The 27,705-nt window shown below is 47.0% G+C and overlaps 5 protein-coding genes across 5 annotated transcripts; 3 read left to right on the plus strand and 2 right to left on the minus strand.

Annotated features, from left to right (window-relative positions):
- Positions 1-1,717: 1,717 nt before the first annotated feature.
- LOC141958582 (histone H4) lies at positions 1,718-2,137 on the plus strand. The gene has a single exon (XM_074901419.1). The coding sequence runs from the start codon at positions 1,718-1,720 to the stop codon at positions 2,027-2,029; it is 312 nt and encodes a 103-aa protein (XP_074757520.1). The 3' UTR covers positions 2,030-2,137.
- Positions 2,138-3,116: 979 nt separating this feature from the next.
- On the minus strand, positions 3,117-3,511 carry LOC141958583 (histone H2A type 2-C). The gene has a single exon (XM_074901421.1). It carries the CDS (start codon positions 3,504-3,506, stop codon positions 3,117-3,119), a length of 390 nt encoding a protein of 129 aa, XP_074757522.1. The 5' UTR covers positions 3,507-3,511.
- Positions 3,512-4,954: 1,443 nt separating this feature from the next.
- On the plus strand, positions 4,955-5,365 carry LOC141958584 (histone H3). Its single transcript, XM_074901422.1, has one exon. The coding sequence runs from the start codon at positions 4,955-4,957 to the stop codon at positions 5,363-5,365; it is 411 nt and encodes a 136-aa protein (XP_074757523.1).
- An 858-nt stretch (positions 5,366-6,223) lies between these two features.
- Positions 6,224-6,618, plus strand: LOC141958585 (histone H2A type 2-C). The gene has a single exon (XM_074901423.1). It carries the CDS (start codon positions 6,229-6,231, stop codon positions 6,616-6,618), a length of 390 nt encoding a protein of 129 aa, XP_074757524.1. The 5' UTR covers positions 6,224-6,228.
- Positions 6,619-7,597: 979 nt separating this feature from the next.
- Positions 7,598-8,017, minus strand: LOC141958586 (histone H4). Its single transcript, XM_074901424.1, has one exon. It carries the CDS (start codon positions 8,015-8,017, stop codon positions 7,706-7,708), a length of 312 nt encoding a protein of 103 aa, XP_074757525.1. The 3' UTR covers positions 7,598-7,705.
- Between the last annotated feature and the right edge of the window lie 19,688 nt (positions 8,018-27,705).

Raw genomic sequence — 27,705 nt, forward strand, 5'->3', positions numbered from 1 at the left:
CTCTAAGTATGACTACTTATAAAAGGTTGAGGACTAGGTACGGTGGGAGTGGTAGACAGGAAAATGGGTGATGGACATATATACTACATGGAGCCTATCCCTTTTACAGAGGAGAATCTCATTTACATACAGTTAAGTGTCTGCATTGACTGTGTGCGTGTTAGAAAATGGTGCTGGAAAACATGCTTTCTATGGTGTAGATGAAGTGGGGCAAAGTAGCAACCAGCAAAGAGAGTGAACTGAACACGCGCCCTTTCCTGCAGCTGAAGAGAAGTGAACAGAATGTATTTGTAGCAGAGATAATGATAAGTAATTTGAAAGAACAGAGAAAAAGAAATCAGGACTCTTCAGGGCCAGGCAGAGACACTGTTACATAAAATCTGTGAGCTGAAAGATGCTGAGAAAGTATTACCTCACCATTATATTTTTAGATCCCATCACTTACACAGGCCTTCCCTCCTGGAGTCACTGTGACGGAGGCAGAGCCAAGTGCCAATGTCAGCGAGACAAAGGGTTGTCAGAGTTCACAAAGATCTCCCTGATTCCTTCATTTTGAAGGGCTCTCCTCTGTCTCTGTGTGGATAATGATGTGTGTTTAGGCATGATGAGCACAGGCCAATTCTCCATACTGAAATTACGCTAATCTCATAGCCCCAGTGGGCCCCGAGCTACAAAAAGGAGGCTCACAAGGATAGCCAGCAGAAATGAGTTACAGATTTAACAGTCACAGTGACTGATTTTTCAGAGACATGAGGCTGTACCAAAATAGCAAAGAGCAAGGTTGTCGCTGGCAATGTACACCTGTAAAAGGAAAACATATTACATGAAAGAAAGGGTATCTATTAATTCAGAATGATGTTGGGCCTTTGAAAACATGGAGATACACATGCACATAGGTAACGTAGCCATTTTTGTTGTGCATTTGACATACATGACTAATTTTCATCCAGTCAGTAGCAGTGATCTAAACGGAATTATAATACTTTCTGAATATGACCAGGATGTCTCAATGTGAAGAAACACTCCAGACACAGGATAGAAAATAAAGGGTCTTGTCCAGTTCTATGCTGAAAAAGCCCTTTGTGGACTCACCAGTGACACTATAGTCTGAAACAGGCATCTGAGAGCTTCTAGAAAAACATGCATGTTTCTTTGTCATCTGAGGTGAAGGCATGGATGTGATTTTCCTGATGCTTCACAGCATATAAGCCAACTACTAGCATAAGGCCACGGAGGTGGACCTGTCAGTGCTTACATTTAGCAGCCGGTTCTCAGCATCACCACCGAGTCCTTGAGATGTGACCTCCGAACTAATGAAACATGGTCAGCATGACCTTTAAAAACGATCTGCGAGGGCCTCAAGGCCGCAGGCTCCCTGAGCAGTGCTTCGCTCGGCCCCTCAGAGAAGAAAAAAATCTGTGCGCCGCCGGAAGAAAAGATGCCGGGACCCGGCGCTTCACGGGCACCGGGGCTGGGGGAAGGCGAGCGAGGCAGAAACAGACGCGGAGGTGGAGACTGGCGCGGCGACGCCGGCGGGGGCCCCGGGGAGGTGCCCGAGAACGACAGAGGTTCCGCCTCGTCGCGCCTGCGGACGGGCACAGGCCCCACCCCCGGCAGCCGTGCCCGCCCCTGCTTCCAATCAGGTCGGACATCTCGCTATAAAGACCGGGGCGCGGCGAGCTGCCCTTCGCAATTCAAGGCGAATAAAAGAGGAGGCATGTCTGGCAGGGGCAAGGGCGGGAAGGGGCTCGGCAAGGGCGGCGCCAAGCGCCACCGCAAGGTGCTGCGCGACAACATCCAGGGCATCACCAAGCCGGCCATCCGGCGCCTGGCGCGACGCGGCGGCGTGAAACGCATCTCGGGGCTGATCTACGAGGAGACGCGCGGCGTGCTGAAGGTGTTTCTGGAGAACGTGATCCGCGACGCCGTCACCTACACCGAGCACGCCAAGAGGAAGACGGTCACGGCCATGGACGTGGTCTACGCTCTCAAGCGCCAGGGACGCACCCTCTACGGCTTCGGGGGTTAAAGCGCTTCCCTCCCAGATCCTCTCGAGAACCCAAAGGCTCTTTTAAGAGCCACTCACTTTTTCCTTGGAGAGAGCTGTGTCGTGTTATGCGCTTTGTTTTAGATCTTACCTTGCTCTGTCTTGATGTCTTCTCCCCCTCTCATTCCCACCCAACCCCGTTTTCCTTGCCAAGCTGCAGCCGAACTGGCTACTTGAGTTCGGCTCTGGGTTCCTCTAGTGCCCTACACAACTGCATTATTCCCCTTCCCAGTGTTTCTGCCTCTTTTCTCCTCCCCACCAGCCGCTTTCGGGAGAGCTGCTTGGGGCGCACCGCCCTACGAAGCGAGCAGTGTGTCGGAGCGTGTTCTTGCCGAGGCGCTTACCGATGCCAGGAAGTCCTAGGAACTGCCGGGACATGAAGGCCGGCCCGAGTGCCTCTCTCTTCAGCGGCTCGGTTTGAAAAAAATACAGGCCGAGGGAACAGTCCCCCTGCCAACACGAAATAAGGTGGAGAGCGGCTCTGTCTTGCCAAGGTCTCTACTGCAGGGCGGCACATCCTCCGTTTCCTCCTGCTCGCTCATGCCCGAAGGGACAAAGTTGCAGGGTCTCCACCGGGTTCGCTTCAGCCGGCGGGGCGTGGAAGGGGCCTCGTCGCTCTTGCGCGGGGCGGGGGCTGGCAACCTCTGCGGCCGAGGCCCGCCTCCGGCGGGCTCAGCGCTCTCGCCCTTTCGAAAAGCCCGCGCGGGCGGAGATTGGCTCCCGCCGTTCCCGGTCTCCACTCCCCGCCCGCTCGCACCAGCAGAGCCCCGGCCCCTGCCCGTCCGGGAGAGCAGCACGGATCCTCCCGACAGCCACGGCGCCGGTACGGGGCCCATGAGAGAAAACGCAGGCTTCCCGGCCGCAAACGAGTTCTCCGGCACAGCCGAAGTGGCCAGAGGGGAGAGCCTTGGCCTTCCCCCATAGTGAACCAGCCCGCCCCCGAGAAACGCGCGCACCGTTCCCCTGCCGACCGCTGAGCAGCGCCTCACGCTCTTTCTCGAGACTGTGGGTGGCTCTGAAAAGAGCCTTTGGGTTTCGCTTGTGCTCGGGACGCCTCCCCAGGGCCGCTTTACTTGCTCTTGGCTTTGTGGCTCTCGGTCTTCTTAGGCAGCAGCACGGCCTGGATGTTGGGCAGCACCCCGCCCTGCGCGATGGTCACCTTGCCCAGCAGCTTGTTGAGCTCCTCGTCGTTGCGGATGGCCAGCTGCAGGTGGCGGGGGATGATGCGCGTCTTCTTGTTGTCGCGGGCCGCGTTGCCCGCCAGCTCCAGGATCTCGGCCGTCAGGTACTCCAGCACGGCCGCCAGGTACACCGGGGCGCCGGCGCCCACCCGCTCCGCGTAGTTGCCCTTGCGCAGCAGCCGGTGCACGCGGCCCACGGGGAACTGCAGCCCGGCCCGCGACGAGCGCGACTTGGCCTTGGCCCGCGCCTTCCCGCCCTGCTTCCCGCGGCCGGACATCTCGATCGCTCGGCACCAAACTACCGCAGAAAAACAAAACAGATGCCTTACCTTCGCCCCGAGGCCCGCCCTTATATCCCTTCCCCTTGCGCGGCCGGCGGCTCCTGATAGGCCGACGCGCCTATCGAGGAACGCGCACCCAATGGCGGAGCGAATCTCGTTCTGACCAATAGCGAGGGGTGCAGCGCTCAAAGGGCTCCGCCTGCCCTCCCGAGACGCCCAATGACGAGGCGGGAGGGGCGGGCCTCAGCAGACGCCTGCGCCCGGCGGGAATGCCCGGTCCCGCAGTCCGGACAGGCGGGGCCGCGCCGCGCCGGCCCTTTTTCGCGTGTTTTATCTTCTTTAACTGTTGGAAAGCAGCCAGTCGGAAAAGCGCAGACTGGGACGGCGGGGTTAAGGCGGTAGAGAGGGAGAGACAGACAGCGCGGCTGTGTCAGTGAGCGGGGAAAGGCGCGGCACAGCTCCCCCTGTTATTTCACGCTGCGTCTTTGCCCCGCGGGAAGATTTCGCCCGTTCCCAGCACTGGATCACCCCATAGCTTTCCGACCTTCCAAAACTGCGCACGCTTCTTTGTATCGGAAGACCACGACAGCTCACTCCCTTTTGCCTGTCGTCACACACACACACACACCTCCTGCCGCCCCCTGTAAATGCAGAAGGGAAAAACAATTGAACACGGACTCGCTGCATCTCCTGCTTCACTACATCTAATAACGCAGTTAGAGCTTTTGCATCATTCATATATCTAAATACTTCAATAACATTAGTTTCGGTAAAAATCTTAAACTGGATTACAACTCTTGATTCCTATATTCATGCTCTGGTCCTCATTTCGGTTTTACATTTCATTTGTTAATACGTCCTACAAGGGGCAGACGTTTTTCATTCTTTGATTTAAGTTATGCTTTATAACATTCCGGTTTTCACTATTCTTTCCAAACGATTTTATTCTTCCATCTTTCTTAATTTTTTCTTCTATTGTCTTGTACATTTTGTATCTTTCCGTAATATTACAACGTATTTAACGAAAAATTAATGTAACTTCCAGAGTAATTTTATCCTTTTTCATACTGCACAGGAATGGCCATAGAAAAGGAAGGAAAATTTCACAGTGGAAAGATAAAAAAATACTTTCTAAAAAAGGAAGTTTAATTATTAATTCCCAAGCTGTCTAAAAAACTTTTAAATCTATAATATATGAGTGGTTCTCGCAAGTAGAAAAAAAAATCAGTGATAATGTATTTTATAGGTGAAAGAGAGTGACAGAAAGGACAAAGACTCTGAGGGCTGCCGGTAGCTGGCAATGGCGGGATTTTTAAACTTTGAATGCACCAATCAGATTCAGCATGTCCACATCCGCCTATCAGGGAAGGGCTTTGTGCTATATAAACTCCTGGAGTAGCAGCACTGTGTGAGTTGCGCTTGGAGTAGTTATTGCAACTAGAGCGATGGCGCGCACAAAGCAGACAGCCCGTAAGTCGACGGGCGGGAAGGCGCCCCGCAAGCAGCTGGCCACCAAGGCGGCCCGCAAGAGCGCGCCGGCCACGGGCGGCGTGAAGAAGCCGCACCGCTACCGGCCCGGCACGGTGGCGCTGCGCGAGATCCGACGCTACCAGAAGTCGACGGAGCTGCTGATCCGCAAGCTGCCCTTCCAGCGCCTGGTGCGCGAGATCGCGCAGGACTTCAAGACCGACCTGCGCTTCCAGAGCTCGGCCGTGATGGCGCTGCAGGAGGCGAGCGAGGCCTACCTGGTGGGGCTCTTCGAGGACACCAACCTCTGCGCCATCCACGCCAAGCGCGTCACCATCATGCCCAAGGACATCCAGCTGGCCCGCCGCATCCGCGGTGAACGTGCATAATCCACTTTACAAAATTACAAGTAGGAAAGCTTTTAAGTAACAAAAAGGCTCTTTTAAGAGCCACTCCATACACAACAAAAAGAGCTGACACTTAAAATTGCTTTAGTAGTGCTATTCCTGTAAAATATTTTAAGTATTCAGATAGACGAATGATGCAGAAGCTCAGGAAGGAGGTGCAGCGAGTCCGTGTTCAATTGTTTTTCCCTTCTGCATTTACAGGGGGCGGCAGGAGGTGTGTGTGTGTGTGTGACGACAGGCAAAAGGGAGTGAGCTGTCGTGGTCTTCCGATACAAAGAAGCGTGCGCAGTTTTGGAAGGTCGGAAAGCTATGGGGTGATCCAGTGCTGGGAACGGGCGAAATCTTCCCGCGGGGCAAAGACGCAGCGTGAAATAACAGGGGGAGCTGTGCCGCGCCTTTCCCCGCTCACTGACACAGCCGCGCTGTCTGTCTCTCCCTCTCTACCGCCTTAACCCCGCCGTCCCAGTCTGCGCTTTTCCGACTGGCTGCTTTCCAACAGTTAAAGAAGATAAAACACGCGAAAAAGGGCCGGCGCGGCGCGGCCCCGCCTGTCCGGACTGCGGGACCGGGCATTCCCGCCGGGCGCAGGCGTCTGCTGAGGCCCGCCCCTCCCGCCTCGTCATTGGGCGTCTCGGGAGGGCAGGCGGAGCCCTTTGAGCGCTGCACCCCTCGCTATTGGTCAGAACGAGATTCGCTCCGCCATTGGGTGCGCGTTCCTCGATAGGCGCGTCGGCCTATCAGGAGCCGCCGGCCGCGCAAGGGGAAGGGATATAAGGGCGGGCCTCGGGGCGAAGGTAAGGCATCTGTTTTGTTTTTCTGCGGTAGTTTGGTGCCGAGCGATCGAGATGTCCGGCCGCGGGAAGCAGGGCGGGAAGGCGCGGGCCAAGGCCAAGTCGCGCTCGTCGCGGGCCGGGCTGCAGTTCCCCGTGGGCCGCGTGCACCGGCTGCTGCGCAAGGGCAACTACGCGGAGCGGGTGGGCGCCGGCGCCCCGGTGTACCTGGCGGCCGTGCTGGAGTACCTGACGGCCGAGATCCTGGAGCTGGCGGGCAACGCGGCCCGCGACAACAAGAAGACGCGCATCATCCCCCGCCACCTGCAGCTGGCCATCCGCAACGACGAGGAGCTCAACAAGCTGCTGGGCAAGGTGACCATCGCGCAGGGCGGGGTGCTGCCCAACATCCAGGCCGTGCTGCTGCCTAAGAAGACCGAGAGCCACAAAGCCAAGAGCAAGTAAAGCGGCCCTGGGGAGGCGTCCCGAGCACAAGCGAAACCCAAAGGCTCTTTTCAGAGCCACCCACAGTCTCGAGAAAGAGCGTGAGGCGCTGCTCAGCGGTCGGCAGGGGAACGGTGCGCGCGTTTCTCGGGGGCGGGCTGGTTCACTATGGGGGAAGGCCAAGGCTCTCCCCTCTGGCCACTTCGGCTGTGCCGGAGAACTCGTTTGCGGCCGGGAAGCCTGCGTTTTCTCTCATGGGCCCCGTACCGGCGCCGTGGCTGTCGGGAGGATCCGTGCTGCTCTCCCGGACGGGCAGGGGCCGGGGCTCTGCTGGTGCGAGCGGGCGGGGAGTGGAGACCGGGAACGGCGGGAGCCAATCTCCGCCCGCGCGGGCTTTTCGAAAGGGCGAGAGCGCTGAGCCCGCCGGAGGCGGGCCTCGGCCGCAGAGGTTGCCAGCCCCCGCCCCGCGCAAGAGCGACGAGGCCCCTTCCACGCCCCGCCGGCTGAAGCGAACCCGGTGGAGACCCTGCAACTTTGTCCCTTCGGGCATGAGCGAGCAGGAGGAAACGGAGGATGTGCCGCCCTGCAGTAGAGACCTTGGCAAGACAGAGCCGCTCTCCACCTTATTTCGTGTTGGCAGGGGGACTGTTCCCTCGGCCTGTATTTTTTTCAAACCGAGCCGCTGAAGAGAGAGGCACTCGGGCCGGCCTTCATGTCCCGGCAGTTCCTAGGACTTCCTGGCATCGGTAAGCGCCTCGGCAAGAACACGCTCCGACACACTGCTCGCTTCGTAGGGCGGTGCGCCCCAAGCAGCTCTCCCGAAAGCGGCTGGTGGGGAGGAGAAAAGAGGCAGAAACACTGGGAAGGGGAATAATGCAGTTGTGTAGGGCACTAGAGGAACCCAGAGCCGAACTCAAGTAGCCAGTTCGGCTGCAGCTTGGCAAGGAAAACGGGGTTGGGTGGGAATGAGAGGGGGAGAAGACATCAAGACAGAGCAAGGTAAGATCTAAAACAAAGCGCATAACACGACACAGCTCTCTCCAAGGAAAAAGTGAGTGGCTCTTAAAAGAGCCTTTGGGTTCTCGAGAGGATCTGGGAGGGAAGCGCTTTAACCCCCGAAGCCGTAGAGGGTGCGTCCCTGGCGCTTGAGAGCGTAGACCACGTCCATGGCCGTGACCGTCTTCCTCTTGGCGTGCTCGGTGTAGGTGACGGCGTCGCGGATCACGTTCTCCAGAAACACCTTCAGCACGCCGCGCGTCTCCTCGTAGATCAGCCCCGAGATGCGTTTCACGCCGCCGCGTCGCGCCAGGCGCCGGATGGCCGGCTTGGTGATGCCCTGGATGTTGTCGCGCAGCACCTTGCGGTGGCGCTTGGCGCCGCCCTTGCCGAGCCCCTTCCCGCCCTTGCCCCTGCCAGACATGCCTCCTCTTTTATTCGCCTTGAATTGCGAAGGGCAGCTCGCCGCGCCCCGGTCTTTATAGCGAGATGTCCGACCTGATTGGAAGCAGGGGCGGGCACGGCTGCCGGGGGTGGGGCCTGTGCCCGTCCGCAGGCGCGACGAGGCGGAACCTCTGTCGTTCTCGGGCACCTCCCCGGGGCCCCCGCCGGCGTCGCCGCGCCAGTCTCCACCTCCGCGTCTGTTTCTGCCTCGCTCGCCTTCCCCCAGCCCCGGTGCCCGTGAAGCGCCGGGTCCCGGCATCTTTTCTTCCGGCGGCGCACAGATTTTTTTCTTCTCTGAGGGGCCGAGCGAAGCACTGCTCAGGGAGCCTGCGGCCTTGAGGCCCTCGCAGATCGTTTTTAAAGGTCATGCTGACCATGTTTCATTAGTTCGGAGGTCACATCTCAAGGACTCGGTGGTGATGCTGAGAACCGGCTGCTAAATGTAAGCACTGACAGGTCCACCTCCGTGGCCTTATGCTAGTAGTTGGCTTATATGCTGTGAAGCATCAGGAAAATCACATCCATGCCTTCACCTCAGATGACAAAGAAACATGCATGTTTTTCTAGAAGCTCTCAGATGCCTGTTTCAGACTATAGTGTCACTGGTGAGTCCACAAAGGGCTTTTTCAGCATAGAACTGGACAAGACCCTTTATTTTCTATCCTGTGTCTGGAGTGTTTCTTCACATTGAGACATCCTGGTCATATTCAGAAAGTATTATAATTCCGTTTAGATCACTGCTACTGACTGGATGAAAATTAGTCATGTATGTCAAATGCACAACAAAAATGGCTACGTTACCTATGTGCATGTGTATCTCCATGTTTTCAAAGGCCCAACATCATTCTGAATTAATAGATACCCTTTCTTTCATGTAATATGTTTTCCTTTTACAGGTGTACATTGCCAGCGACAACCTTGCTCTTTGCTATTTTGGTACAGCCTCATGTCTCTGAAAAATCAGTCACTGTGACTGTTAAATCTGTAACTCATTTCTGCTGGCTATCCTTGTGAGCCTCCTTTTTGTAGCTCGGGGCCCACTGGGGCTATGAGATTAGCGTAATTTCAGTATGGAGAATTGGCCTGTGCTCATCATGCCTAAACACACATCATTATCCACACAGAGACAGAGGAGAGCCCTTCAAAATGAAGGAATCAGGGAGATCTTTGTGAACTCTGACAACCCTTTGTCTCGCTGACATTGGCACTTGGCTCTGCCTCCGTCACAGTGACTCCAGGAGGGAAGGCCTGTGTAAGTGATGGGATCTAAAAATATAATGGTGAGGTAATACTTTCTCAGCATCTTTCAGCTCACAGATTTTATGTAACAGTGTCTCTGCCTGGCCCTGAAGAGTCCTGATTTCTTTTTCTCTGTTCTTTCAAATTACTTATCATTATCTCTGCTACAAATACATTCTGTTCACTTCTCTTCAGCTGCAGGAAAGGGCGCGTGTTCAGTTCACTCTCTTTGCTGGTTGCTACTTTGCCCCACTTCATCTACACCATAGAAAGCATGTTTTCCAGCACCATTTTCTAACACGCACACAGTCAATGCAGACACTTAACTGTATGTAAATGAGATTCTCCTCTGTAAAAGGGATAGGCTCCATGTAGTATATATGTCCATCACCCATTTTCCTGTCTACCACTCCCACCGTACCTAGTCCTCAACCTTTTATAAGTAGTCATACTTAGAGCACATACTAAAGCACGAAAAATGAGCGATATTATGTCCAGAGAAAGCAATCAATAAACACACAGAAGAAAAATCCATTCAGGGTTCTCCAATTCAAAGTCATCCCCTCTGATCTGGTAAGGCTCTGGCCTATGAATCACCAGGACCTAAGAGATCATTTTGATGAGATACCAGCTGTTGATTTTATGCTTTTTTTTTTGCTTTTTTTTTTTTTTTTTTTCCCACTGGCCTCTCTCACAGATGGTATATTGGTCCAGGAGGAAGTTTCCCGTGAGTTATTCAGTTCTTCCAGTGTTATGATCATAAGTCTTGGTCTGGAATGCAATTCTAAGGGCAGCACATTCATTTCTCCCCACTCTGGATCCACGCTGATATTCCTAACTGCAGGAACAAGTTCTACTACTATGCTCTTTATTCTTCCTCTGTCCAGACTTATGGCTCATGTGTCCCTGATACTAGCTCAACAGGGTGAGTGTCTCCTTCAACACTGAAGAGACCATAACCTGTTGACCCCGCTACGCTAGGGAGAAGGAGGTGACAAAACCCCCAGAACTAAGACCATTCACCATGTTAGGAGAATAAGCATGTGTTGTAACATGAAAAAAAGAAAAACCTAAACCCAAACACTTTTCAAGTGTAAGAACCTTTCCTTTTCATCAACTGCTGGCCTTGTGGGCTAGTCTCTTGTTAACTGTGCAATTAGATGTTAAGATGGTACAAACTACTAATCTCAAACGGCACACAGAAGTTAAACTTGTTATTCTACTCCTCATTTCATGCATGAATCAGCCAAAACTTGATCGCATTTTCAGTGTCCAAGCCAGAAAAAAACTATGTCAGGAAGACCAAGATTTAGACTTGACAGAATTTTTATGGAAGCCAATGCTTCTTACTGGGACCAGATCATAGCAGGCAAGCTGCAGGCAAAATAGGTGAAATGTATTCTTCTTCAGTGTGCCCACACTATACGCATACTCTCATAAGACTTTGAAGCCAGATTTCTGACTTCCTAACTGTCTGATAGCAGAGGTGTTGAATGACTGGCCTCATTTGTATGTTGTACTTTGTAATTGTATATTTACAATTGTATATTGTAAATCCGGGCACCAGCTGGCCCTTCCAGCGCCGCTGGCAGGCTGGATGACATCCTAACCAAGGACAGTGCTGCTCTGGCACCAGCCCATGACTGCACAGCTACAAAGCATGTGCCGTAAAAAACATAAGCTACAGCCCAGCACACTTACACACTGAACAAGTCTTCAAAACCTTTTTTGCTCCCTTCTATAGGAAGACAGCCAGCCTATATTGCTGGCACCCAAGTGCTACCTTGTGATACTCCTGCTCTAGAAAGATGGCACAAATAACCTTATCTGGAGCCAATACCTGCTTCACCCCCACACCCCTCCGCTGAAGAAAACCAGCAAGGCAGCATCACTTAACGAGAGCACCTTCACATGGTGTGTGACACAGTGCTTTGGCTCTCAGTGATAGCAGAATTCCAGTCTACACTGTGTCTGGGTGCCACCATCATCATTTTGCCTGTGGGGCAAAAAAATGGCTTGCCTGACAACCCAAATGACATGGAAGCCTGTCACATCTGTGCCTGGAGTGTCACCAGCCAGGGAGGTGGTAGGTTGCAGACCAGCTGCATATTCACTGCATGCTCCAGAACAATTTGTCCGTTCATAGGTACCAAAGAGAGTTCTGGCTGGAGTGGATGGGGACGTGTACATTGGTCACATTGCTCCGTCCATCTTACCAGCAGTCACAGGGAGCACTGGCACACAAATAGGAAAGGGCGGGAAGCAGAAAGCACGCAGAACTGCTGGCGTGTTGTGGGGAGGAAGAGTGACTTGTCCACAGCATCACCGTGTGAGCTGCTCACTGGTCTGAGCAGCCAGGCTTCAGTGCTGTTGGAGAGGCTGCTCTGAAAGGACACTGTGGTGGCCCAATTCCTCGGCGGAATTCACTATTAAATGTAGGTGAAATAGAAGCACTATCCGTTCAGGAGAAGATGATTTCTTTGGCTGATGGAGCTTCTGCTGATGTTTCTTTCCTCTCATGGACAATTTGTCTCAGGACCTGAGCACCTCAATTGCTGGTTGATGCATACGGTCAAAGCATGCCAGGGTGGTCCAGAAGAGAGTTTGTCAATTGCTTTAGGTTAGTTTAAGAAGACCAAAGTACTTAAAGACATAAATAATTCTGTTCTTTTTTATCTGACTGACAGTGAGGACCTTTCCTTTGCCTGTGTGTAAGAAAAGTAAAAATGTGTTAACCTCCCATGGAGTAGAGAGTGCATCTTTTTTTCCTCATTAGCTGTTCTGGGAAGAGTCTCGGCCCCCTGCATTTTTGCTGTTTTTTTTTCACTTTCCCAAGAAGGGCATCTTTCACAGTGCCTCCTACCTACAGACGTATCCAGGGTTTGGACTATAGGTTTTTCAATTCCCAGATGACATGCCATGTCAGTGATGAAGGGAGGCCACAGGAGGTGCCCCAACCCTTAACCAAGAGTACAGGGAGGAGCGTGCAACATTCCAGGAAGCTGAGTCTACAGGGACAGTCATCCGCTGCCCTACCCTATTTGTCCTGCCCACTACAGATGCTCAGCTATACACCGGATTTAAAAGGCCTTGTGTGGCCTCTGTACACTTAGGAGTCGTAACAACAGCAGCAACATTAGTCTTATGTAGGCAGAGACTTGTTTGCTGAGCTGCAACGAGTTTGTAGTTTGGTAGGTACCACTTTAAAATTGTTTAGCTGAGGGTTAAAAGCTGCTAAACTGTGCTGGCTGGTTTGATCACGTGAGTTATTACATTTGTAACATTTGAAGATTGAAGTCACTGAGGGCAAGTAAGGCATGGGTGTAACACTGTAATAGGAGTGTAATCATGGTTGCAGGAAGTATTTACACCTCCTTCCTTTGGAACGTGTATGAGGGAGTGCAGCACATAATGTAAGGGTTCTCACCTAAATCTCTCTGGAAATTGTCTCCTGAAGGAAGGAAAGGGGCTGTAGTGCACAGGCTTACCAGCCATACTAAGAATCACAGATTCACAGAATGGTTTGGGTTAGAAGGAACCTTAAAGATCATCTAGTTCCAACCCCCCTGCCATGGGCAGGGACATCTTTCAGTAGATCAGGTTGCTCAAAGCCCCGTCCAACCTGGCCCTGAACACTTCCAGGGAGGGGGTCATCCACCACTTCTCTGGGCAACCTGTTCCAGTGTTTCACAATCCTCACAGTAAATAATTTATTCCTTATATCTAACCTAAATGTACCCACTTTCAGTTTAAAACCCTTACCTCTCATCTCTGTCAGGGACTCCCTGATAAAAGAGTCCCTCCCCATCTTTCTTGTAGGCCCCCTGAGTACTGGAAGGCTGCTATAAGGTCTCCCTGCAGCCTTCGCTTCTTCAGGCTGAAGAACCCCAGCTCTCTCAGCTTGAACTCATAGGGAAGGTGCTCCAGCCCCCTGATCATTTTCGTGGCCATCCTCTAGATCTGCTTGAGCAGGTCCATGTCCTTCTTATACTGGGGGCTCCAGATCTGAATGCAGTACTGCAGGCGGGGTCTCACAAGAGTGGAGCAGAGGGGGAGAATCCCCTCCCTCGACCTGCTGGCCACATGTCCCTTGATGCAGCCCAGGATACAGTTGGTTTTCTGGGCTGTGAGTGCACATTGCTGGCTCATAATCAGTTTTCCATACACCAATACCCCCAAGCCCTTCTCCGCAGGGCTGCTCTCAATCCACTCATCACCCAGCCTGTATTTGTGCTTCAGATTGCCCCAACCCATGCGCAGGACCTTGCACTTGGCCTTGTTGAACTTCATGAGGTTTGCACGGTCCCACCTCTCAAGTCAGACCAGGTCCCTCTGGATGGCGCATCCCTTCCCTCCAGCGTCGCACCACACAGCTTGGTGTCGTCAGCAAACTTACTGAGGGTGCACTCAACCCCGCTGTGTATGTTGCCAACAAAGATGTTAAACATCATTGGTCCTTATACTGACCCCCAAGTAACACCACTTGTCACTGCTTTTCACTCGCACATCGAGTCATTGACCACGACTCTTTGAGTGCAACCACCCATCCGATTCCTTATCTACCAAGTGGTCCATCCATCAAATCCATGTCTCTCTGAAGAGTCCTCCAGCTAAGAATGACTGACCACGGGACTCACCTACTGCAGGCAGAGCAACCCCTTAGTCCTATTTGTGTGGCTAGCTCTCATGATAACCCCTCCTAACAAAATTGCTTGAAGAACAACTACCAAGCTACCTCTCATTATTAAAAACATATCTAAATATAACCCAGAGCTCATTTTCTTAGGAACAAGTACTGGCAGGTCCTAAACTGGAGATGGGAACGTTTGATAGCTCTGAAGTGCAGTGCCACCTCTGGCGACAGTTTGAGTGCCTCTTTGCTTATGCCAAGGGGTCTTAATAGATAACTTCAGAAATTGGACAGACCTGGGTATCTGAAGGGAAGTGACTTGCAGGTTCACCTTGCAGTCTTGTGCAGGTTTGTCATGTACTGTGGCCTGCTTGGGTGCCCATGAGGTGACAAGGATTTAAGTCATTCAGATGTAGCAGACATTACAGTCTATCCCTCTCCTGTCTCATTGTGAAAGCCAAACTGCATGTCAGAGTCTATGTGGCACCCTCCTCCTGAAGTTTTTCTTCAATATCCTATACCTATAAGGAGATTATTTCCTTTTCTCATTTGCTCAGCTTGAGGTGAAACTGCCATTCCTGCCTTTTATATAATCCTTCACCACATTTTTTCTTTGCCTGAGTGCGTGTGTCTCTTCTTTCTAAACTATCTGCTCTGACTGCAAACTTCTTTTTTAAATTGCCAAACGCACCTTAACTTTCAAAAATGTTGTTCCTGCATGTATTTCTTTCATGTAGAGAAGAACACATGTTCCAAGCAGCAGTTCTACATCGCTAAAGTTATTTTATCTCTCTGCTGAAATGCCATTAAAGAAGAAAGATCGGTTTCTCTCTGTGTCATGAAATTTCTGCAGTTACTTCAGTTTATTTTAAAATAATAGACTGTTACTCCTGGAGATCAGAAGCTGCTCTACATATTATTAGCTGTTCCTGCTGGGAACAGGGAGAGGGTAGCAACTGTTGGGAGAAAAGTCAGGCAGACAACTGCAATGGTGATCAGTTTAGCCACCTCAATTTGAGCCACCAGTAAATGTGAATCAACACTTTGTGAAGCCACAACTGAGGGCTGGAGTATTTAAATCCGGTGAAGGTTATTGAAGTAAATGTGTATGAGCTCATAATAACAAGTGTAGGCAACATGAGTTTTCATTTTCCTGCCACGTCACTCATGGTCTATGCTTTTTCTCTGGCTATGTGCTTTGAAGTGCCTTAGTACCTGCTAAATGTCATCTCCTCCCTCCATTGCTACTTTATTTCACTATGTAGTCAAGTCAATGGAAAGTCTCATTCATTGATTTACAAACACATATAAGATACAGGCTTAAAAAAATTATATATATATATATATTTATTTATTTATTTATTTTACTTCGGTTTTGGTAATTTGTAACAGTCTATATCTTTATATCATTTCTATATCTTTATTTCATGTTACATACCTTTTACAAAAAAACCACTGAAAGTCCCAATTTCATTAGCCCTTCCTTGCCTCAGTTATCTTCCCACTGAACTATTACAGAGCTGTTACTATTCATTCTATCATGAATACTTTGAAAATGACTGAATTGCTATACGTGCAGCACAACTTATTTATCTTTCACATATTCATTTATGAGTACTAATTATTTCCAAGAATGGAAATAATCTTATCAGTTGGGTTTGGTTTGTTTGCCTTTGTTAATAACAGGAAATCCTTGACTTTATCTCTAGTCAATTGTTAATAATTTATAAAGCAATAGGCCAATAATAGCAAGTATGGGATTAAGTATATGTGAAAATTCCGGAAGCACTTCTTACTGTTTTTTCTTAATTCTGTTCCTTGTTCTTTTAGGTTATCTACATTTAAATTGTTACAATTTTCTTCTTAGCTTTTTACCTTTACAGATCATCAGTGTAGAGGTCACAGTTTGTAGTTTTGTTTCTGGGGTTTTTGTTGTTGTTTTTAGAAAATCAGAACAAAAATACTTTTACATCGGGCTGAAATTCTGATTTATAAGTTACAAATATAAAGTTGACCTTTTTATATTTCAGTGGTGTGGACCAGTGTTGAAGATATAAATGTGAGCATGTCAGCTCTAAATTGAATTTCAAAATGACTCCCAACTGCAGCAAAAATTACCAATCACTTTGAAGGTCCTGCCCTGGCCCTTGTTCCTGTATATATTCCTAAATGCTTTCAAATTTGTGGAGCCTTAGAAAGCAATGTTTTGCATATGTCATGTTTGACACTTTTCTGAATTACACTTTCACTCAGTAAAAAGAAGAAGAAAACTCATAAACTCACCTGTTTATCTTCCCCCACTCTCTCTACTTCAGTACACGTTGAAGAATTCACCTGATAATCTCCTTATATGTGCAAGGGTTAAAATCTTCACAAAAGAACAAAGTTCCAGGATTTAGGCTGCTGTGATACCCTTTCCCCTCAATTTCTGGGGTTTATTCATGAATTCCAAATGCCCAAAATTGAATGGAAGGTCTCTTGCCAGTTTTGCCTTGTTCCACCGTCAGTTTGAAGCCACTATGTTGTAGGTAAACCATTGTCTTGTGTTGTGTAAGTAATCAGTTAAAAGATTCATCACCGTGGTATTAAACAACAAGAGGAGCTTTAAGAATTAAAGGACTAATGGAAGTAGCTTTCTTTTAGCAGAAGACCAAATTAACATTTAATGTTAGCATAATAGAAAGTGAAAGGAAAAACAATTCTTTATATGTTCCTAGAATTTTCTCTTTGGTTTTTATAATTTTTTTTTTTTATTTTTTTTTTTTAATTGTTACAACTTCAGCATTGGTTTGGTAGGTTTTTAAGCAGGCAGAGAGACATTAATTTCAGTTCAGAATACCTAGAGATTGGTCTAAAGCGGCCCTCATAGCTTCAGCTGTTGCACAATAATAGGAATTAGTCTAACAGGTATCAATGAAGTTGGGGAACTTCATGTACTTCTTTTGCCACATGAAGGAAAAGAAAAAAGATTCTTAGTACATTAGAAGTTTCACAAACACCCTTGACTTTTCTCACTTCTGCACCAAAACTTTATCTGACTGTGCCATATCTGGAGTTTCCAAAGGGCAATAACTGCTTGTGGGCAAGAAGGTCCCATTCACATCCTAACCCTGCATTCTGGAAGGATCTCTAATATTATTTTTAGAAAAAAACCCACTGTAGGTCACCTTCAATCAACTTTGGGAATCTGTGATCTGGAAAATTATTTTTTCTAGGCCATACTTATTACTACTAGAACTATACTGTTGACAAAGTGGGAATTGGTCATTCTTATCCTTGACATCCTTGTGCCACTCAGTCAACTCCAACAGCAGTCATTAGGTCTAATGTTGTGTCAGAAACTGCTCTTGCTCCACATGAGAGAAAAAGAAAAAATAAAAGTTCCAGTCCATTGGAGCTTCTGCACGCTAAGCAGCAGGGTTTCCATCCTCTCAAGAGACATAGTGGACAAAGGCTGGAAGACAGAGAAGTAGTTTTCATCTGTATTTGAATGGTGTTTCTGTGACTTAAAAATGATTCAATTTCCTGATAATGAGGCATGTTCTGTTGTATAGAAAAATAAAAATAGTTTGAGATGTCTTTCAAATGTGTAATACAGACTCTTCTGAACATTTTGTCATGTATATCTCACCATGAGCCACAGTCTATATCCAGAACTTTGTCAGAAGAGTAAGACTGCTCTACAACCAAATCAAGATCCTCACCATTGTGGAAGCCACAATTCACAGTGAAGAAATCGGCTGCTGTTCGTTTATGCATGGTGGTAATGAAAATACTGCATCAACATTTACTACAGGGCATTTTTAATTTCCTAGTAATTCAAGAAAATAAATATCATTACGCATACAGGACAACAACAGGAGCCTATGATCTTTAAACAGAAGAATACAGAGATTCATGATTTATTGAACATTAGGACACTGTGCTTGGTGTCATCTTTGAAAGAGGGCATTAAAACACAGTCAATAATCGCTTGGTATAACCTACTCCATTCTTCTTTAGAATAGGAGAAAAGGTAGATATCCAGTAATAATAAGCACTTTGCAGAAAGTTGAATTGATCCAAAGAAGGTGTGGGGTTTTGATGCAGAACCTGAACCCATCACATTCTTCTGTCAAGGGTTCATTTTTTTGCCTGGTAACCCCTTAAAGATATTCTTGGTAGACTCTCTCCATGGGCCTGTGCTAATTCATAAAAAGTGTTTATTTCCTGGACAGAAAATAGCAACATTTCAGTAAAATATTTCAGTGTTTTTATTGACACTTGATGATTCTAAGAATTGAAGGAAAGGTGGATGGAATGGCGATATCCGAATACAACTTCTTCCTTAAGAAATAATAGAATATCAAAGCCTGGGGAAGTCTCTCCACTGTACCTATGCACATGCTCTCTGTTTGGATTATATGCCACAGTGGCTGAAAAATTCAATTTTAGTCTACAGTGGCGGAGAAATTAAAATTCACTTACTGTATTGCAGTCCAAATACCTGGATACTTCTAGGATACTATGTTTGAACATCCAAAAGCAAAATTTTGCTGCGATTGAGAGATGGGACGCAGCTTGATGCAAGCAGAGAGTCAGTCAGTTTATTGCAGAAAGCACTCATTTATATAAAAAATCAGAAGAAATCAGAAGATGCGTGTTTTACATTGATTGGTTGCTATGCTTCAACATTCTTATCAGTGCTCGTTGACTTGTAGCTAATTAAACTCTAGCAACGGGACTGCTTACAACTAAGTTGTTTTGCAGAGACTCTAAGTTTCTTTCCCTCCTGCACCGCATGACTCAGGGGGGCAGTAACTCTCCCCCACATCAGCACTTCTCTGTTGCCCTTATCAGGCTTCCCAAGGTTTATGGCCTACAAGTTCCAGCACGTCCCCTTCTAACAGCAACAGTGAAGCAGTGCTTGCCATCCTGTCTGATTCTTTCAAGTCCAGTCCCACATCTCCCCCTTCCTGTTGCACAAAAAGAATCTTTTTCATGGAGCGTTCCATCAGTCATTGCAAACGTTGTAACAAACAAGGTAAAAAAAGTAATAAGAGAATAAAAACAGCTAAAGCATAAACAATAGTCTTTACTAAGCTTCTTAGCCATCCTGATAGCCCCCACCCTCCAAAGAATCTGTCTGACCAATCCCAACTATCATCTTGTCGGAGTTTAGAGACCCCTTTTTTAAGTTGTTGAATACTGGCATGAATCTATTCCAAATGATCAGAGAGATCCATACACCACATGCCCTCAAAATCTTCACAGCTATGGCCTTGTGCTAAAAGCAAAAAATCTATAGCAGCTCTATTTTGTAATGTGGCATGGCAAACACTATCTACATCTAACAAGAGGCCAGACAAAGCATTGCTAGTGGCATTCGTTGCTTGAGCAAGCCAGCAGCCAAGCTTATCTAATGTTGCTAATGATTTTCCAGTGGCGGCTCCTGGTAACAAAAAAGAAGCAACAAAGTGTTGACTCAAGGACCAAAATTCTGCATTGTCGTCACAATCAGGGGTATATGCATGGATGCTGAGCTTCGCTCTGTGGGCTAAGCGATGATGTAAAATCCTAGATGTATTAGGAGTCAAAACAGAAAGGCGACCCAAGCTACATGGGCCTCCCTTTATATGAGAAGGGATAATGGGCCATGCTCTATCTCCACAAATAAAAAATATTCCTGACGGTAACAAAAGTGGAGTATTGCTAGACAGGTTTCTTGCTGTGTAATTACACCAAGCGCTGGCGTTTTTAAAAATGTGATGGGTAGGAGAAACATCCCATGCCTTAGATTGATTTTTTCCTGTATAGTTAAACTTAACACAAAAATCCATTTTTACTGATCCAAGGAACTCAATTTCTTTTGGTTCCAGAGTAGCTCATGGGAGAAAGGAGACCTATACATCCCACTCATTTGTCAAATTTTGTGAGAGCGCTGGAAAAACGTGGATTATACTTTCAGGTATTGGCCACTTATCTAGTGGCAGGCCTACAAGGCATGTAGAGAAGGGGTTATTAGGTGAGGAGGTGGCAAGGCACAAAGTGTCTTGTCCAGTTATATTTGCTAGCGTGACCCATACATTGACCTTAGAGAGTGCAGAGAGAAATGAATGGCCTCGCACTATTGTCATTAGTGTTACAAAAGTAGATACTATTTTAAAGACTTCTTTTTAACCCTTTTTTTCTTCCACGCAAATTGCTTCCTGCATTTTTCTTTGGTCCCCTCCCAGGACAACTATAACATACACACAAGACCCAGGGTTCACAATACCCACATCCAGCACAGACAACGTCTACCACAAGTACTTCTTCGCTTTGGCTCATGTAACAATCCTCAGTTTATGAAGTTTTGTGGGTGTCCTCTGTAGCCTCAAGAAGGTCAGGGAGTTGTTGTTCAGGAGGATGATCTGAGGATTGAGCAGAGTCCTCGCTGGGCTTGTCAGGTGCTTGAGGTAGGGATTCATGGAAAAGACGCACATTCTTTGCTGGAATCCACCTGGGGCCCTTTTCTGTGGAGACACAAGCATAACCTCTTCCTCACGTGAGAAGGGGATATGGTCCCATTATTTTACCTGTTTCTGGGTCACGAACTAACACTGGAGCTTTAACTCATGTCTTGAATGAAGTATTCGTGTTGAAATGTCGAACTATCAGAGGATTATTATCTAGCAAAGAACAATTCAAGAAGTTAAAAACATACAAAGCTTTCTGTAGTCCTTCCTCGGGGGTGGCAATCCCTGCTCTCCCCTTTTGTTGTTGTAGTAAGCGCTTCAAAGACTGGTAAGAGTGTTCAATTAGAGATTGACCTGTAGGGGAATGAGAGATGCCAGTAATGTGAGTCACACCCCAAGAGTCGAGAAAGGCTTTTGTTGCGGTTGAAACATATGCAGGGCCATTATCTGTTTTTATTTGAGAGGGTATGCCCAAAATGGCAAAGGCACGCATTAAGTGTTTGCGGACATCACGTGCCTTCTCTCCTGTGTGACAAGAAGAAAACAAAGCGCCTGAAAAGGTGTCAATAGAAGAATGGATATATTTCAGTTTATCAAATTCTGGATAATGCGTAGAGTCTGTTTGCCATAGTTGTAAGCTCTGTAGACCTCTAGGATTAATTCCTCCCGCTATTGATGGGAAAGAATGCCTCTGGCAGTCAAGACACGGCGATAATATTTAGATTCTTGCTGGGAGGTAAGTTCAAACTGTCGTTTGAGACCTCCAGCATTCTGGTGAAAAAATGAAATGGCCGATTTTAGCTTGTACTATGCGATCTGGCAATACTTGTACTGGTAGCGTTAGCATATCTGCTCGCTGGTTCCCTTCTGCAATAAAACCAGGTAAAGAAGTATGCGATCTGACACGCATAACAAAATAGGGATGAGGAAGAGAATCCATGAGAAAAATAAGCTCTTTCAAGAAAACAAATAAATCAGAATGTGAGATATTACGTAATACAGATGCTTCAGCTCGCTCAACAATTCCTGCAACATAAGCTGAGTCAGTAATAAGTGGTGTGGACCACCTCCGAAAAACTCGAACAACTGCAGTCAGTTCCACTATCTGGGGAGAGCCAGGAATGGTCTCTATGTCTGAGTCCCATCATCCATGCTGGTCGTCCCACCACAAGATGACTGATTTATGTGATTTTCCAGACCTGTCTGTAAATACAGTAAGGGCTTGTAACAGTTGATCACTTTTCTTTGGCCTGGATATCAAGCGAACATTGGTGTTAAGCAGCTTATGTGGAGGTGGGTGGGATGTAAGTTGACCCATATAGTCTGCCAATGCCATACTAAAAGCATCTGATTGCTGATAAAGCCATTGTAAATACGTATTTGTCACAGGTAGGCAGATACAAGCAAAGTCTACCCCTGATAATGTTAGTAAGCGTTGTCTGGATTTAATTATCAGAGAAGCAAACATCTCATGCTGTGTCAAAATAGTTTTTGTAGATTGATTTGGCAAGAAGATCAAATCAATAATTAACAGTGGGTCTGGTTTCTGAGGGTCCCACTGAAAAATCAGTGCATGAGGTTGTCAAGCGGGCTTTAAAATAATGAGATAAAATAGTAATTCAGGGACCCACCGGTGAACTTGCCTGTTGATGATCACTGTGACAACCTTTTGCAAAGAGTCAACAGCATCAGAGCCAAGACTGCAGGGAGAGCACAAGTCAGTATCTCCTTTGAGCAGTTCAAATAAAGGACCTAAGTCTGCATTAGAAATTCCCAACAGCGGTCAAACCCGATTAATGGTTCCCAACAGTTTCTGTACATCATGCAGGTTTCTAATGTCTGTCTGTATCTGTAAGGGTTGAGGAACTATAGTTTGAGCCCTGATGCACCAACCCAAGTACTTAAATGGTGGTATTTTTTGAATTTTTTTCCGGCGCGATACAGAGGCCTGCCGAATTAACAGCAGCCTTGACAAGGGCTACTGTTGGAGAACAGCTTGCAGAGCAAGGCCATAGGTCTCTGCAGGAGCTGATTGCAGCCATCTGAGGTAAACAAAGGAAAAAACCCAGGGTACAGTTATGCTAACAAAGGACTGTTATGTTAACAAAGAGAGAAACTGAGGTACACAATGGCCTTGAGTGTGATGGTAAAAACAACCTTGGGAAAAAAGGCAGGCCAGAAGAAGGAAGGTGTTGTGGTATACCTGAAATGCCATAAGGGGTTGGGATATTATAATGTAACCTTTTAGATGTACTCAATAGCTGAGATACTATAATGTAACCTTTTAAATGTATCCAATAGGTTTGTTGAGTAGTCGTCCTGGTTCAGCTAGGATACAGTCAAGTTTTTCCCCAGCAGAGAGAGAGGGGGAAGGGATCTCCAGCCGGGTTATTCATACCATGCTGACGTCAGGTCCAGGGGCAGAGCCTTTTTACTTTCGCTTCTGGTTTTGGGGGTTGCTTACACGCGGCGGGCTTGCTCCTTGACCATTTAGCGGTATTTCTCTGTATATCTTTTGTCTTGTTCACTGTTATTGCTGTTTATTGTTGTTATCATTGTTACTGTTGTTATTCAGATTCTTCTATCACTCTGTTGTATTAAATTCCTTGTTACTTTAGCCCGGGTCTGTGCCTAACTTCCAGCCCGACCAGCCACGGGTGGGGGAGGGGCAACGGCAACGTGCTCTCCGATCCCGGCAGGGCTTAAACCTGTACATTAGTGTATTGTAGAGTGCTTATATAAGGTGTGATTTCTTTCAATAAAATCGAAGCTTGCTCTATCATTCACATGGAATCGGCTGCTTGCTTCCTCCGCCCACCACAAGTGGCGCACCGAACAGGGTTACCTGAACCCTGCTTTTCCACCGAACGGAACCTGGGAAGCGGTGGGACAGATTTCGGAGCAGGAAGGCGATAAGGTCGCTGCCGGGGACAGTAGATGTGTGCCATCTTCTAAGCCAGGAATTATTGCTTCAGGAGATATTGCGAACCGAAGGGGCTACAAAGGAAAAGGCCGCAGCGGTATAACCAGGAAAGGCCACAAGGAATTATAAAATTAAGGCTGAATTTGGGGAAACCTAGGAAAAGCCAGCACTGGTCGTTAGCTACTGATCGGATGTTACTGAAGGTCGTCAAGCTACGATACAGGAAAGGAAATTAAGGAATAGAAGAAGTCTGCCCGGGCAGGAACATGGAATGAGAGGTAGCCCTAAGACTTTTAGTTTTTTAGAAAAGTGGTGGAAAGTCCGATATAAAACTTAGCCGTGCTGATTGGTCTGGGCAAGGCTAAGGGACACTTTAAAGAGCCAAATTTATTGTCTGAAGAATCAGAATGGTGTGATAATCTTTTAGACCCTAATGCTGTAAATCCTGAAAAAGAATCTGAACTGTCTGGTCTGTGTCCTCCCTTAACGGAGGATGATCTGTAGGTAAAAGTGAGGCGAAAAAAACGTAAAAGTGAGGTGAGAAAAAACCTTGGTGCAAGGGAATATAGACATGGCAAGAAAAATTCTTAACTCCTGTAAGCTATGAGCCGAGTCATCAGTCACGTTGGGAAGAACGGCGTTTTTCTGTTATTAAAGATTTAGAGAAAAGTATTAATTATAACGGGCTGCAAAATCTTAGATTACGACAGCTGTACTGGAGGCGATGGCTCAGGGATATCGATTGGCCCCATAAAAATTGGCTAGCATTTTTAAGAAAAAAAACGGCATTCACGCCGGCACAGTACTCTATCTGGAAAATCGAGCGTGTACATCTCTGTGGTCAGCGTTCGGAGCTGGCGGCGGCGGCCCGGGGCTTCCCCGACCCCCCCGCCGCGAAGCGGCCGCCTGCGGCTGAGCCCGGCACTGCGCTCTCGGCACCCCCCCCCCGCCAAAAGCGGCAGGGTTATACAGCACAGGCTTTATATGTTCTTAATGGAGTCCTCGTATTTGTAATATTTGTCATTTTATGTTGTGAGTAATAAGTGTCAGGAGCTCCTTTGTGTGGTTGTGTGATTGTATGTGTGAGAGACGCGGCCGCTGCAGCTGCGGAGTTCTCCGGCCAGGGAAGCGGCCGGCCAGGAACTGCAGGGTCCTAGTGCCCGCCCGCTGGGTCTTCGGTGCTTCGGTTTGTTTGGGCTCAGTGTTCTCAGTGTTACATGTACAATACCTCCTCTAGCAGGAGGCAGTAATTCTGTGTTGATTCTTGTCTTGAATTTAGGTGCATACTCTGCGGGGAGAGTGCACCTCTGTACCATCTGCCTAATGAAAATATTGTTAAAAAATCATCTGCAACCTTACAGGGGTTGTTTGTTTTACCAGGGCTTGTAGATGCTGATTATGAAGAGAAAAATAAAAATTATGGTCTGTACCCCTGTGTTCAGTAACAAAAGGATCAAAAAATTATTTATCTTGCTTATTTTACTGCAGGTCCTCCTAATAGTATACCAAGAAGCTGCAGTTACTCAGGATTTAGATCAGCAGGTATCTCTTAAATATTTTTGGACTTAAACGTGACACAAGGTTAACTTCTGGTAAAATGTACTCTCGTTAAAGCTAAAAAATCTGTCGCGCTGACAGGCATTTTAGATACTGGTGCAGATGTAACCATAATATCTGTGAGCAGATTGGCTGTTAGCTCTGGTAACTCAAATGCTTTTCAGGGTTGGTGGTCATGCTGTAACAATTTAAAGCAAGGATCTCATTAATGTAAGACGCCCAGAAAATTGGGTAGCAAATATTCATCCATTTATATTGGAAAACCCCTATTACATTTTGGGGTCATAACTGTATGACTCAATGAGGAACTCAAATTTGTCTTAATCACCGCTGTAGCACAACCCACCCTGAAACCCACCCTGACACTAACCTTGTGAACCGAATCACCTGTGTGTACTGTCCTGCAACAACTTAAAACTGTTATTAAGACTTTAAAAGATTTACAGACACTGTTAAGAACCATAAATTAGATACAGCCGTTGTGGGCCTCACTCATGATGATCTGCATAGCTTATTTGATATTTTGTGAAAAGATCCTTCACTGACATCACCCAAAGTACTTACAGAAAAGGCAAAACAAGATCTTCACCATATAGCTAACAAGCATCGCAAGTATACTGCATTCCCCCACAGGACAAACCATCATAGAAAGAGCACGCCAGATCTTGAAAGTGCTTTTGCAAAAACAAAAGGGGGGAGAGATCTTGGCTCCAGGTCAACCATTTGCTCTGCTGTAAAACGCATGCATTTTTTCCACCAGAATGCCAGAGCAACAAAAAAACAGTTTTCTTTATCAAGGCATCCAGCTAAAAACATCACTGCAACTTGCCCTGAATACCAGAAAGACTCCATCTCTTCAAACCTTTTAAACATCTCCCCTGTGTTACAGGTGCCACCAGTATTGTGTCATTTTTTCATCACAGATACCAGATCAACAAGAAGTCCAGAGCAAAGCTCAAGTGTTAACAAAAACCTAGAAAGGGGTAACTGAGAAGGACCATATCTTTTAATAACCTGGGGAAGAGGTTATGCTTGTGTCTCCACAGGTCTCATCTCCAATGGTCACCAGCAAGGTGTGTGCAACCACACCTGAGGGTGAGAGGCAGCCAGCACTCAGGATCCAGCTGTGGGTGCTGTGAGTGCCCCTGTGCTGACAGTTTGCGGTCTCTTCGACTGATCTTTTAAGCAGAATGTCTGAGTAATGTTTGCTACTGTAACAGAACAAACTACACTACAGTTGCCAATTCTTTTAAGAGAAAATGCTAACAGTAATTATAACTCCTTAATGAAATATATAGGCTTACTAGTCACTTGTGCAAAATGTAGTTTAGATAAAATGTAGTTATTAATAAGGATAAGATACCGTAAGAATATGTGTATACAACTTTCTTTGTTTAGTAATATTAAGAATTAAGAGTTCAAGTGTTTAACCTTATTTAGAAACTGCCTTGGTTTTCCCCATGGAGTGGTGGCCAGGCTCCAGGTGGAACCCAACAGGAGGATGAAATCAGATGTGTCCGCTCAAAGGAAGTTGCCAGTTATTTTGGCCTGTTGCTTTAAGGGCCAGACCTGCTTGCAGCAACTTGGATGCCTCACCTACGGATGGACGCATCACATAGGGTTTCCAGTTTGCAAGGAAGGGCACTCTAAATTCTCACTGTATCCAGGGTTCCCTAGCAATTGCGGATCTGAATGTTAGTACTTCTATTAATAAAATGTGCTATTCCATTTTTTCCTCACTGTTTATTTTGTAGTATTTAGTCATATCCCTTGAATGTGGGTAGTATGGGATGCTTTGTACTTGATAGGGTACCTTTAACAGTTTATTGCGGTGACTAGGAATAGTATTATTGATTGTAGTAATTATTAAAATAGCATATAGTTTTATAATGAGAAATATTAGTAAATTTATGCTTGTGCAGCCTGCACAGAAAGAAAAAGGGGGAATTGTTGGAGAACGGCTTGCAGAGCAAGGCCATGGGTCTCTGCAGGAGCTGATTGCGGCCATCTGAGGTAAACAAAGGAAAAAACCCAGGGTACAGTTATGCTAACAAAGGACTGTTATGTTAACAAAGAGAGAAACTGAGGTACACAATGGCCTTGAGTGTGATGGTAAAAACAACCTTGGGAAAAAAGGCAGGCCAGAAGAAGGAAGGTGTTGTGGTATACCTGAAATGCCATAAGGGGTTGGGATATTATAATGTAACCTTTCAGATGTACCAAATAGCTGAGATATTATAATGTAACCTTTTAAATGTATCCAATAGATTTGTGAGTAGTGTATTGTAGAGTGCTTATATAAGGTGTGATTTCTTTCAATAAAATCAAAGCTTGCTCTATCATTCACATTGAATCGGCTGCTTGCTTCCTCCGCCCTCCGCAGGCTACAGCTTCCTCCATGACCTCATGATGTTGTGCGGCCACTAAGATGTCATCCATATAATGGTACAACAAGACACTAGGCATCGTGGTCCTAACCGGACTAAGTACTTTAGCTACATACCACTGACAAATTGCAGGACTGTTCTTCATTCCTTGTGTCAGCACAACCCACTGGTATTTTTGCAACGGGGCTTGCATGTTGACGCTTGGAACTGAAAAGGCAACTTTAGGAGCATCATCAGAGTGTAGTGCGATATTAAAAAAGCAATCTTTAAGATCAATGACAGTCAAATATCAATTCCGAGGAGTTATAGTGGGGGACGGGAGTCCTGGTTGGAGGGCTCCCATGTCTTCCATAGCATTATTAATTTTTCTGAGGTTGTGGAGCAAGTGCCACCTGCCAGGTTTTTTTTAATAACAAAAATAGGCAAGTTCCAAGGACTAGTAGAAGGCACAATATGCCCTTTTGTTAACTGCTACGTAACTAATTCTGGGAGGGT

This window comes from Athene noctua, chromosome 3 (genome assembly GCF_965140245.1).
Source record: "Athene noctua chromosome 3, bAthNoc1.hap1.1, whole genome shotgun sequence".
NCBI lineage: Eukaryota > Metazoa > Chordata > Aves > Strigiformes > Strigidae > Athene > Athene noctua.

Coding starts and splice junctions, on each gene's coding strand:
- LOC141958585 (XM_074901423.1), top strand. CDS start 6,229: ATGTCCGGCCGCGGGAAGCAGGGCGGGAAGGCGCGGGCCAAGGCCAAG.
- LOC141958584 (XM_074901422.1), top strand. CDS start 4,955: ATGGCGCGCACAAAGCAGACAGCCCGTAAGTCGACGGGCGGGAAGGCG.
- LOC141958586 (XM_074901424.1), bottom strand. CDS start 8,017: ATGTCTGGCAGGGGCAAGGGCGGGAAGGGGCTCGGCAAGGGCGGCGCC.
- LOC141958582 (XM_074901419.1), top strand. CDS start 1,718: ATGTCTGGCAGGGGCAAGGGCGGGAAGGGGCTCGGCAAGGGCGGCGCC.
- LOC141958583 (XM_074901421.1), bottom strand. CDS start 3,506: ATGTCCGGCCGCGGGAAGCAGGGCGGGAAGGCGCGGGCCAAGGCCAAG.